This window comes from Cannabis sativa, chromosome 2, assembly GCF_029168945.1.
Source record: "Cannabis sativa cultivar Pink pepper isolate KNU-18-1 chromosome 2, ASM2916894v1, whole genome shotgun sequence".
Lineage (NCBI taxonomy): Eukaryota > Viridiplantae > Streptophyta > Magnoliopsida > Rosales > Cannabaceae > Cannabis > Cannabis sativa.
Window position 1 is genome coordinate 17657749 of NC_083602.1, and position 13754 is coordinate 17671502.

The 13754-nt window shown below is 31.6% G+C and overlaps 1 protein-coding gene and 2 pseudogenes across 1 annotated transcript; 2 read left to right on the forward strand and 1 right to left on the reverse strand.

The window, feature by feature from the left end:
* The first annotated feature begins 1114 nt into the window (after window positions 1–1114).
* Window positions 1115–2392, forward strand: LOC133034162 (protein FAR1-RELATED SEQUENCE 9-like). The gene is made up of 2 exons (XM_061109197.1): window positions 1115–1514; window positions 1623–2392. The coding sequence occupies exons 1-2, from the start codon at window positions 1115–1117 to the stop codon at window positions 2390–2392; spliced, it is 1170 nt and encodes a 389-aa protein (XP_060965180.1).
* A 4494-nt stretch (window positions 2393–6886) lies between these two features.
* LOC115720077 (glutathione S-transferase T3-like) lies at window positions 6887–8475 on the reverse strand (annotated as a pseudogene).
* Window positions 8476–8914: 439 nt separating this feature from the next.
* LOC115720078 (uncharacterized) lies at window positions 8915–10502 on the forward strand (annotated as a pseudogene).
* The last annotated feature ends 3252 nt before the right edge of the window (window positions 10503–13754 follow it).

Below are 13754 nucleotides of genomic sequence, written 5' to 3' on the forward strand. Positions count from 1 at the left end.
ACTTATTGGAAGCTCAGCATATAGATCCATGGTCCCCATTCTAGTTGAGAACATTCTGCTTGTAAGACTCATTAATTGATTCGTGATTGATCAATTATAATTCTAAAGTTAGACTATGTCTAATTTTATGAATTTTCACTAAGCAGGGGTGAAATTGTAAAGAAAAGAGTTTCTAGGTTTATTTATTTATCAATGGACTTTATATGTCTAATTAATAATTAAATTAAATGACAATATTATTTAATAATCTATTTTAGTTATTAAATAATTAGTTTTGGCATTTAAAAAGGTTAGAATTGGAAAATTGGCGTTTTGAGAAAATAGAGATAAAATTTGATAAAACTGCAAAATCAAGTGAGGCCCATTATAACACCATGGTCGGCCACTTATTAAGGGTTTTTCAAATTAATATTTTCATTATTTTAATGCCAAATAATTCCTAACCTAAACCTAGTAGTTGCCTATAAATAGAAAGTGATGGCTCAGTCAAATTATAAGTTTTCACAAGCCTTTCTGACAGAAATTTCTCTCTTCAGAAAAACTGAGCCTTCCCCACTTTCTATACCTGGCCGAAACCCTCTCTCCTCTTTTCTCCTTCATCAATTTCGACCCTAGTGAAAGAGTAAGTGCCCACACACAGCAAGCAGTAACTCAATCATAGATTGGAAGACTGTGAAGGATCAAACTTGAAGAAGAAGGACATTCGGGCTCAGATCTTGATTATACTTAGCTACAGAAAGGATACAAGAGTTAGAGATCTGAGTGGAAGGAGACATTAATTCCGCTGCATCAATGTAAAGTTTTCTTAACTTTATATGTGTTTAATTTATCGTTTTAGAAAGTTCATATTTAGGGTGTTTAAACAACATACTTGTGAGTAGATCTAAGCTCCTGGTAAAATAAATTTCCAACAGTTACAACTAGCCCTATTAAGAGCCATTTACATAGATCACATCGACGAGTGATTGCAGTTCAAGCAGCTGAAATAGATATGGCTGACCGCTCAGGAATTTCCCCTAAAGAAAGTTGTGAATTAATGGCAAGGAGAGTCGGTGGTCGAGAAAATATTGGTATGATTCCAATTGATTATAAGAATTATCTTCAAACAAAAACAATGACGCAAATGAAAATTAGAGATACAGGCAGTGTTTTAGAGTATCTTCAACGTATGCAGATACAAGATCCAAACTTCTTTTATGCTATACAAGTGGATGTGGATGATTTGATCACAAATATTTTTTGGGCAGATGCAAAGATGATACAATCATACTCTTATTTTGGTGACGTTGTAAGCTTTGATACTACAAATAAGAAAAACCAAGATGGGAGACCTTTTGCAATGTTTCTTGGAGTGAATAATCGTAAAAAAACAACTATTTTTGGTACTGCTCTCCTTTATGACGAAACTGCTAAAGTATTTGAGTGGTTGTTTGATATGTTTGCCACATCAATGTCAGGAAAGAAACCAAAGACAATTCTTACTGATCAAGATGCCGCAATGACTGAACCACTTGGTTCTCAATGGCCACAAACATATCATTGCTTGTGTATTTGACACATATATCCAAATGCAGCGAAGAATCTTAGTACTGTATTTGAACTATTTTGAGAATTTTCAAAAGAATTTAGCAACTGCGTATATGATTATGATGAAGAAAGTGAATTTCTTGAGGCTTGGAATAAGATGCTAACGAAATATGGTCTTGAAGATAATAAATGGTTGAAAAAAATGTACAATTTAAGAGAAAAATGGGCTTTGGTGTATGGTGGAGAGACATTTTGTGCTGATATGACAACTACCCAGAGAAGTGAGAGCATGAACAATACAATAAAAGGTTATGTAAGCTACAAACATGACCTTTTACGGTTTTTTGAGAACTTTGAAAGATTACTTGAGAGTCGCCGCTATGAAGAGTTGCAAGCTGATTTTAGAGCAACTCAAACTAAAATGAAATTATCATTTGAACTTGAAATTTTAAAGCACGGGGCAAGCTTATACACTCTGGCAATGACCAACATTTTTCAAACTCAATTATGTGAAAGTTATGATTGTGCAATGACTTTATGTGGTGAGAATGAGACATTATCAAAGTACAAAGTTGTCCTAGAAAAGAAAAGGTATCTCCATCATACTGTTCATTTTGATTCAACTGATAATACTGTGACATGTTCTTGCACAAAGTTTGAGTTTACAGGTATATTATGCTCACATGCTCTTAAAGTTTTGTCTGGGAAAAATGTAATGAACATTCCTCTCCGTTATATTTTGAAAAGATGGACAAAAGATGCAAAAATTGGAGGTGAATTAGATAACGATGTGCAACATGTATACAATAAAGATCCTAAAGTCAACACAAGGCAACTCGATATCGAGAGATATGTAGATTTATAACTCATATAGCAACAAAGGCATCCGAGGATGAAAAAACTATGATTATGCTATCAGTGGTTTTAAAAATATTTTGGAAAGTTTGAAAAAATTAAAATTAGAAATACTAGTTCAAATGGATAATTATGTTCCCAAAAGAATGAGAATCAACTTTCGGGAAGAGATGAAGATATCAACACTATCAAAGGAGTGAAATTAAAAGGAAAATTTCGTGGTAAATCTACAAGACCTAAAAGTGCTCTTGAGAAAGCTACAAAAAAGAAAAAACAAGTACAACACCAAAAGTTACCTATACATGAGGTAATTTTTTCTTTTTTGTTCTCTTTTTTTTTTTTTTTTTTCTAAGTAGCACTTTTACACTATTTGTCTTTACATAAATAATTTATGTTTTATGTTCAGGCTAATCTTATTGGAAATAAGCAATTTACTTTTGAAGACTCCTTTCACTACAAGAAATGTCACTTTTGCCAGCACATTTTTGTGCTGGTAAAAGCTTGGTATTGCGCTGGTAATATGAAATTTACTTTTGATGTGTTGGCAAGGTTGGCAAATCAACGTTGGTATTAGAACTTTTGTCAGCACAAACTGAAAAGCGCTGGCAAAAATGACTTTTCCTAGCGCGTAAATGCGCTGGTAAAAGTTAAATTTTAGCCACTGCAAATGTGCGCTGGTAAAACTTTGACCTTTTGGTCAGTGTAGTTTGCGAAATGCGCTGGTAAAAGTTACTCTTACCAGCGCAGTAGCGAACTGTGTTGGTAAAAATGACATTTCTTGTAGTGTTTACTCAAGCTTTGCCAAATTCACAATCACATCTCTCAGTGCCATTTTACTATAACCAATCCTTATTTCATGCTAACCAAGTAAGCATACAAGTTCAATATTTTTTTTTCAAAGCATACATGCAGAACATTTTATAGGGTTTATATTAATATACATGATCTTTAAATGTATCATGAGAGTGAGTTCACTCATAAAGATTTAAGTACAACAACCAGCATGATGGAATTATTACAACGGGTACTATATACCAATATTGATTTGATAATTCAATTCTTTAGTCACTTATGTATATAAATATAGGATAAGACTATAGTAGGAACTATCATTTTGTCACTACTGTAGAGACGTTTTCGTATCCGTTAATTATTGATCAACAGGTTGTATATTGTCTAGGTGTATAATAATACTAGACATCTGCACTGCATTAGATAATTTCTAAAATCTATTTAAATAATATTAAACAAGTAAATAGGGATTTAAAAAATAATTAAATATTATATATTCTCTCCACGCACAAATTTCTTCATGAACTTTACACTTAAACCTCTCTCTCCACCCTCTTATCTTCTTCTTCTTCACGGTACTTCTTCTCCACCATTTATTATTACACATTCTAATTATGATTTGAGTATCAAAACTATTTTCATCTATGCACGCTATGAGTTTTGTTTTCTAATTTTCGTTATCCTAATTTATTAATGTAATAGCCAATAGAAGTTTTAGAAGCAAAAGGACTAAAGTTCAATAGAAAAGCATCATCATATATCAAAGGTGAAATAATTAGTTATGCTTCAAGATTACTGAGTATTCTTATTATTCAACAAAGAATAAAAAAAAAAGACAATTAATAAATTAATATTATAAGTCAAATATAATTGCTAGTTTGTCACCATGTGGTCATGACCACTCGATCATCTAAATTCTAACAAAAGTTAATTAAAAATCAAACGATGCTCTGCTTTAAATCTCATTCCATCAAATTTTTTATAAAATTAAAATTTTCTATTTCAATAATAATTATGTGAATACATAAATCAAAATTTTCAATTGTATTCTGGCAAGATTCTGAAGTCTAAAAAAATATAGGCAACTCTCAATGTTGTGTAGAACAGAACTAGAGAGTAACCAAGAGGAAGAAAAAAAAAGAAACAATCAAAGGAGGTATTCTATATAGAACATCCAGAATAAACAATAATAGAGTATTAATTTTAAGCAATGGTGGGAGATCGATGAAAACTCTAAGGAAACCATTCTTGTTGATTTTAATTGGAGAATCCAAATGAAATTTTGACCAACATGGAACTCTTGTGGAACGACAAAAAAGGGAGGTCAATCAAAGTCAGCTAAAAAGAGAGAGAGAGAGAGAGAGAGAGAGAGAGAGAGAGAGAGAGAGAGAGAGAGAGAGAGAGAGAGAGAGAGAGAGAGAGAGCAATAGAAGATAGTCCTTTAAAAAATATTTGATAGCAGATGGACCCTTAAGCTAAGCTTCAATCATCCTAAGATTTCTATGAATTGCTGGAAAAATAAAACATTTTTTTTGCTGCTACAGTGAATGAATGTGATTTAAACATAGAAAGAAACAATGTATAAGAATTTTTTAATCAATATTTTATATTATGTCAGGAGTTTTTATAATTTCAAAATCTTAACTTTCCCAAATTTATAATTTACTACACACAAGTACATATTATATTATTTGTACATTCAAATGTCATGTACATCAAGGGTAAAAAATATGTCTGTATGTTATGAGGACAAAATAGATGTATCTACCATAAAATTTTCTTATAAATGTAATTATAATTGTTTGTTTTATGATGTCTAGACACATTCATTCTTTACAAGAAACCATATTTTGAACTTCATCAACTTGAAAATGATAGACAATAGGTAATATTTATTTACATATATGTGATGGTAATATCTATTTTATATGTTCTTATTTTTTTTTTTAACTTTGAATATTTATGCAGTTTTTAAAAGTACAAGTGACAACACATTGTATTTCAAGATTTGATCATAAATTAAACACCTCTTAAAGTTGTGAAAGACTAGTTTGTTAATGTGTTTTCTCTGGGTCTCGTTTTGTTTTTAGAGATATTATTAATTATTTAAAATTATTGAATGATAATTATTTAGTTTGTATTTTTTGTATTTGTTTATTTTTTTCACAAATAATGTATTAACTTATGATATTGCAAAATTATTAAGATAGTGATCATTTATCAAGTAAAAAAAAATTCATCACTAGTGAGAAATGTGCATTTCAATTCTAATATATTATTTTGTGTATTTTTTTTTTTTTTTGAAGTAAGCCATAGCTTTTTAAGTATAAAATTATATAATAATTTTTTTTATAAATATATATATATGTACAGAAAAGTATTTGTATAACTAAAAGGAAAGTACATTTTTATTGTATTGTATTTTTTTCTTTAATAAAATATGCAATACAATTGATTTTGAGTTCTCTCAAATTATATAGTTAGTTTATTGTTCATTATAAAAAATATATATATATATTAATTATTATGTTACAAAATAATAATGAATAAGGAACATTGTTAAAAAAATGGATAAACCAATTTTTTTTGTTGAAAAGAATGGTTAAAATAATAATAATAATAATAAGATTTTTTTAAAAAAAACAAATAAATAAATAAAAAAATTATTTTCTTTTTGTTTTTTAAAAATAAAATAAATTATTTTAGAACTTCATACCAAAAAATTACATGACCCACTTAACAATTTCTAAAATAATTTCTTTTACAAAAATTGATTTAAAATTTAAATATATATATTAAAAAGGATCACTTTTCTTTTCTCAAAAGTATAATAAATAGTGGGCCCCATTATTAATGTAGTCTTTGAAAAAGTCTCATTTTTCATTATTATTATTATTATTATTATATATTTTATATAGGGAATAACAAACTAATATATGATAAATAGTCTCTTAGAGCAGCTCCAAGGAGACTCCAAATTGATAGTATGGTGTATATGTTTGTTCCAAGAAGGCTGCAAATTGAGTAGCATTTTGTAGATTTATCTACAGTGCACGGCATATATGCCGTGCACTGTAGTCACGACATGTTTTTTTTTAGTTTTTTTTTTATAATTTAATTAATATTTATATATATTTATATTATTATATTTGTAAAATTAAGAATTATTTTTTCGGAAATTTTTTAATACACATTTTTAAAAGTGATGTACGAATCTACTCCTATTTCTTTCGACACCCGACAAACTTTTTTAGTCTATTTTTTTATATAATAGTGTATATTATAATTATTTAAGACATCCTGTAAAATTTAAAAAAATTTAGAAAAATTTGATACGCCGAAAATAATACACTTCTTTAAAAGTGGTGCACTGATTTACTCCTACCTGTTTCGGCATTCGGGAGACTTGTTTAGTCTTTTTTTTATGGTCATGTACATTATAGTTATTTAAAACATCCTGCAAAATTTTAAAAAATTTAAAAAAATTTAACATGCCGAAAATAAAATTCAAACTTTCTGTTGCGCGACTCTTTTATTTAGAAGAATACATTGTAAAAGCACCTTATAATATTTTTTTTTGTGTAAATTTAAATGTGAATATCATAAATTATTTTTTCTTTTAATTATAATTTAAGTAAAAATTTATTATATTTTTTTTATTTTTTTAAATTAAACAATAAAAATAATTTTTAAAATTGAACACATATTAAAATTAAAATTAAACACACTAAACATCATATTCTTATTAATCAAGAGTACACATATTTTATATTACACTACAGAACATTATAAAATTAAAGCACAGTCAATAATACATAATAAAAACATTACAAACTTAAACATACATTTAAAAATTAAAATACAACACACCAAACATTAAACGGAAAAGTAATAACACAGATATGAACCTTCAAAGACAAAATGAGATACAACAATTTAATAATGTGGGAGATTATTTCTTGATCCGCCGAGATAGTCATAATACGGACTATAAACTTGTGAGTCATTTTCAGCTCTTTCACCTTGATCTTCAGATCGTTGATCTTCATCTTCAACGCCATGTCCCGAATCTTGAGGTGCTCGATATTGTGACCCCTCATATTGTGATCCCTGATATTGAGATCCCTGATTTGGATATCCCTCATATTGAGATCCTTGTCCTTGTTCTCCAACTTCGGATGTTTGTGCCCTTTCTTTGTAAATTCGTCTTTTTTCACTTTGAATGTACTTATGAAAGTCTGGATCGGATATAGAATTCAAATCCGTGAATAAAATTTTTTCGTCAGCCTTTCTTCTGTGACGTTCATTTCTATCCTTGTTACTCTTTTCAATAACTTTAATGAATTCTTTATTTTGTTCCATTAGTTTGTTGAATTGATCATTACCTAATTGTTTTTCCTTTGCTTTTTTTCACACCACATGGTCTTTCTGTTGGATAAGTATTCATTTCCTCATTATTCATGTTTAGATCAAATGAACTCATACCAATGGATGCCGATGTTGGAGACTCAAAATTGTGAGACGATGATTTCGATGAAGTGAAACTAGGACCTTCGTGTTGGAATCTACGTGGTGCATTGATGTTTTCATCATTTGAAAACTTTTAAATACTTTTGAGGATGTGCCACACATGATCAAATTTAAAGCCTTTATCGTACTTTTTATCTTGGGCTAATAACATCTTTGCTTGAATTAACTGTTGCAATATAAATTAAGTAATAACGTTAATGAAAATTGAAAAATAAGATAGTAATAATAAATAAATTATAATAACAAACACTTACAATGTCTTCTGCTGAAGCACCACTTGGATTTTTATTTTCAATTTGGTTGATACATCCCCTTAATTTTGCAACTGCACTATTAATAGTAGACATTCGAGTTTGCAAAGATCTTACTGGGCGAGGTTTATTACTAAATTTTCCATCTTTGTGGTACTCTGATTGAACTCTTGCCCAAAAATTATTACCTGATTGGTTTCTTCCTACGATTGGATCTTGAGAAATATCAACATAGACATGACACAAGTGCACATCTTCCTCTACTGAGTAAGAAGAACCGTGAATGGAAGACATTTTTGAAGAAAATATAGCTATTTAGGAAATATGTTGAAGAGATGTGATCAAATTGAATGAGAAGTGTGAGATTATATAGGAAAGGAAAATACATTGCAACAGTTGAGATCGTGGTGAAATAATTTCAGCGGCTAAGATTAAACTGTGAGATTTCTTCTCTTTTAATTTTGGAATCAGAAGATAAGGATGTGATGTGACAACACACTGCAACGGTTGAGATCGTGGTCAAATAATTTCAGCGGCCAAGATTAAATCACTAGATTTCTTATCTTTTAATTTTGAAATCAGAAAATAAGGATAAGATGTGACAACACACTACAACAGTTGAGATCGTGGTGAAATAATTTCAGCGGCCAAGATTAAACTGTGAGATTTCTTGTCTTCTAATTTTGGAATCAGAAGATAAGGATGTGATGTGACAACACACTGCAACGGTTGAGATCGTGGTCAAATAATTTCAGCGGCCAAGATTAAATCACTAGATTTCTTATCTTTTAATTTTGGAATCAGAAGATAAGGATGTGATGTGACAACACACTGCAACGGTTGAGATCGTGGTGAAATAATTTCAGCAGCCAAGATTAAACTGTGAGATTTCTTGTCTTTTAATTTTGGAATCAGAAGATAAGGATGTGATGTGACAACACACTACAACGGTTGAGATCGTGGTCAAATAATTTCAGCAGCCAAGATTTAATCACTAGATTTCTTATCTTTTAATTTTGAAATCAGAAGATAAGGATGTGATGTGAGAACACATTGCAACGGTTGAGATCGTGGTGAAATAATTTCAGCGGCCAAGATTAAACCACTAGATTTCTTATCTTTTAATTTTAGAATCAAAAGATAAGAATGTTTACACTATAAAATATGGATATGATACATGATACGAGGCACACAAAAAATATATACAATTTAACTTTGAAAAAAATATGAATTCTTATCCTGGTACTTCATCTTATTTATCATCATCGTCTTCTTCAGATGATGAATATTATAATGATATAGAAATGCAAGTGGTAGGTCAAATCACTGCTAACAATAATTTTTGTATTGCTCAACACCAAAAAAATCAAAGCTCACGTCGGGGTTCGATTCCTGGTCATATAGTTATTAACCGTGACCGAGAAAATGCTGATCGTAATCTTTTCAACGACTATTTTGCAGAGAATCCTCGATTTACCGATTTGATGTTTTGTCGAAGATTTCGAATGGGTCGTCCTTTATTTCTTAGTATTTTGGATGCTATACAAAGACATGACAATTACTTTCTCCAGCGAAGGGATAGAATGGGAAAACTTGGGTTATCAGGCTTGCAAAAAGTTACAGCTGTATTTCGTATGCTAGCGTACGGCATGCCGGCAGATGCTACCGATGAATACATTAAAATAGGAGAATCTACAACTTTAGAAAGCTTGAAGCGATTTTGTCATGCTGTTGTTGAGGTGTTTGGAGCCCACTATCTCCGATCACCCAACGCTCATGATGTTGCAAGACTACTCCACATTGGTGAACGTCGAGGTTTTCCAAGAATGTTGGGAAGTTTGGATTGTATGCATTGGAAATGGAAATATTATCCAACTGCTTGGGGAGGACAATATGCCAGTCGTAGTGGGTCCCCGACTATTATTCTTGAAGCACTAGCTGACTATGATCTCTGGATATGGCATGCATATTTTGGCTTACCAGGATCTAATAATTAATGACATTAATGTGTTAGAGGCATCCCATCTTTTTGCTAATCTGGCTGAAGGTATTGCTCCACCCACTAATTATGTTATTAAAGGAAAAGAGTACAATATGGGTTATTATTTAGCCGATGGTATATATCCAAAATGGTCCACTCTTGTTCAAACTATCCATGATCCACGTGGTCCAAAAAAGAAACTATTTGCAATGAAACAAGAAGCATGTAGAAAAGATGTTGAACGTGCATTTGGAGTATTGCAATCTAGATTTGCAATTATTGCTGGACTGGCACGTCTTTGGAATAAAACGGTTTTACATGATATAATGACTTCATGTATTATTATGCATAATATAATAATAGAAGATGAACGTGATCTAAATGCACCAATTGAAGAGCGTGTCGAAGTGCCAAGTCCAGAAGTTGAGATGGTAGAAGATGATAATGCTTGATTTCAAGAATTTCTTGCCAGACATAGAAAAATTAAAGATAAAGAAGCTCACATTGAGCTTCGAAATGCATTAATCGAACACTTGTGGGACGAATATAGTAACTCACAAAATTAATATAATTTAATTAATTTCAAGTGTGTGTTTCAAGTTTAATTTAATTTAATGTAATTTTTTTCGTCATGAATGTAATGTTTGTTCTCTAGTAATGTAATATTTATGTTATTGCAATATAATATTTTAATTTATCGAATTTCGCCGATTTTACAGTATTATTGTCTTTAATCACATTACTAAGTTTATTTAAATTATTAGTTAAATATAACAATTGTGGTAATTTTTGTTAATTAATATGATATTATTTTTTTATTTTATTAAAAAATTAATATAATAATAAAGAATATATATTTTTTAGTGTAATTTTTGGTGTTGTGGTTGGAGTAGAAATAATTTTTGACACCAAATTTAGTGATAGTGTAACACCAAATTTGGTGTCTCCTTGGAGATGCTCTTAAGTCATTAATGACATGGGTTGTTTTAATTAGTTAGACAGATGAATGGATTGGAAATTTTTGACAGATGATCCGCGTCCTAAAGAGAACTATGTAGAAACTAGCCATTTGATAATATTTCTATGTTAGCCCATAGAGTTCTATAAATAGAAATGTAATCTCATCATTTTGTACCAAGTCACAAATCATACTGTAAAATCTAGTGTGACTTCACATTGTACATGTTGTATCTGTTTTTACTGTTTTGACAGTTAAGTTAGTTACTCCAACTAACTTAACTTAGTTACTCCAACTAACTTAACTGTCCTATCCTATTCTTTGTAATCAAGTCTATAAATAGGCTATCTCTTGTACAATACAACTTAGTCTTGTAATACACATTCAGATCAATAAAAGGAAAGCATTCAATTATTCTCTTGTGTGTTAAAGAGAGCTATTACTCTCAATTCAGTTTTCTGGTTTTGTTGGCAATACTGCCATGCTTTGTTTTTGAATGTTAGCAGAGATAAGATCATAGATTTAGGATAGAAAATCCTACAATTGGTATCAGAGCAACCGGAGAAGGAGTTCGAAGAAGATCATCTTGATTTCAGTTCAAGAATCTGGTGAACATCCAAGAAAATGGGAAGTGCGAAATATGATCTCGAAAAGTTTACTGGAAAGAACGATTTTGGCCTATGGAGGTTAAAGATGAGGGCGATGTTGGTTCAGCAGGGGATTCAAGCAGCTCTGCTGGGAGAGGAGAATTTACCAACTACTTTGACAGAGAAAGAAAAGATGGAGATGCTTGACAAAGCTCATAGTGCCATAATCTTGAGCTTGGGAGACAAGGTCTTGCGTGAGGTGTCAAAGGAGAAAACAACTTCAGGTGTTTGGTCAAAGTTGGAAAGCCTCTACATGACGAAATCTTTAGCAAATAGACTGTTCTTGAAACAGAAACTGTACTCATTCAAGATGCTGACAGGAAGAACTATTGAAGATCACCTCGACGATTTCAACAAGATCATCATTGATCTTGAGAACATTGGAATTAAAGTTGAAGATGAAGACCAAGCTATTATCATTCTGAATTCTCTTCCCACTGAAAATTACGAGCATTTTGTAGATACCATGATGTATGGTAAGGAATCCTTGACTCTTGAAGAAGTTCAAAATGCTCTAATGTCAAAAGAATTAAAGAGAAGATCAGAACTGAAGGGTGATAGCAATGGTGATGGACTGTTTGTTCGAGGAAAGAATTTCAAGAAAGGAAACAAAGAAAACCAAGGGAAAGGCAAGAACCAAGGAAAATCAGACTCAAAGTTCAAAAGAAAATGTTTTGTCTGTAATAAAACTACTCACCTCAGAAAGGATTGTCCAATTCTCAAGAATTACAACCAGAAACAGTCATCAGGAGATGTCGATTTGGTCTCTGATTGTGATAGTGAAGGATATGGAAGTGCAGGGGTATTGGTAGTATCTAAAGATGGCTCAAAGACTGGTTGGGTACTCGATTCTGGATGCTCCTTTCACATTTGTCCAGAACAGTCTCAATTCAGTGATTACAAGAAAATTAATGGGGGCACTGTTAGACTTGGTGATAATAGATCATGCCCTATAACTGGTATAGGTACTATCAAATTACAACTTAAAGGTGGAGGAGTTGCAGAATTGAAACATGTAAGACATGTTCCTGAGATTAAAAGGAATTTGATTTCTGTGGCAATGCTGGATCAGGAAGGCTATACTGTAAGAATTGAGAATGGCATGATGAAAGTTGTGAAGGATTCCATGTTACTGATGAAAGGCTCCAAAGAAAATGGAATTTACATATTGCTTGGAAACACTATGGTGGATCAAGCAAATGTAGCAGAAAATGATGAGAAGAAAAAGACAGTAATCTGGCATAAAAGACTAGGGTACATCAGCAATGGTGGACTCAAGATTCTCAGTAGAAAGGGAGTGTTTGGGAAAGACAAGATCATGGATCTAGACTTTTGTGAACAATGTGTGCTTGGGAAGGCTACAAGGTTGAAATTTGGAACTGGTAAGCATGTATCCAAAGGAATTCTAAGCTACATTCACTCTGACATATGGGGCCCTTCAAGAACAATCTCTAGAGGTGGTGCCAGGTACTTTCTTACTTTCATTGATGATTTCTCAAGATTTGTTTGGGTTCATATTTTGAAAACCAAAGATCTAGCCCTGAAACAGTTTGTTGAATGGAAAACCATGGTTGAAAACCAAACTGGTAAGAAAATTAAGAAGCTAAGGACTGATAATGGTTTAGAATATTGCTCAGATTCTTTCACTGATTATTGCAAAAGTGTTGGGATTAATAGGCACAAAACAGTTCCTAGAACACCTCAACAAAATGGCCTAGCTGAAAGAATGAATAGGACCATTTTGGAGAGAGTTAGGTGTCTATTAATCCACTCTGGTTTGCCAAAGAATTTCTGGGCTGAAGCTGTCTCAACAGCTTGTTATCTGATAAACCATTGTCCCTCCTCTGCTATAGGTTTTAAAACACCTATTGAGGCATGGACAGGGAGAGATGCACACTATGAACACTTAAGGGTATTTGGTTGTGTGGCATTTGCTCATATAAGGCAAGATAAGCTTGAACCAAGGGCTAGAAAATGCATTTTTCTAGGGTACCCTGATGGAGTTAAAGGGTACAAAGTGTGTAGCATTGAGAATGGGGATCATCAAAAATGCTTCATCAGTAGGGATGTGACCTTTGATGAAAGCAAAGTTTATAGAGACACTCTCAAAACTCAGCAGCAGGCACCAGTGGCATCTGAACCTGAACAAGACAATGATTATCAGTTTGAGGTGGAGCCTAATACTGAGCAGAATCAAGGAGAAATTCAAGGTC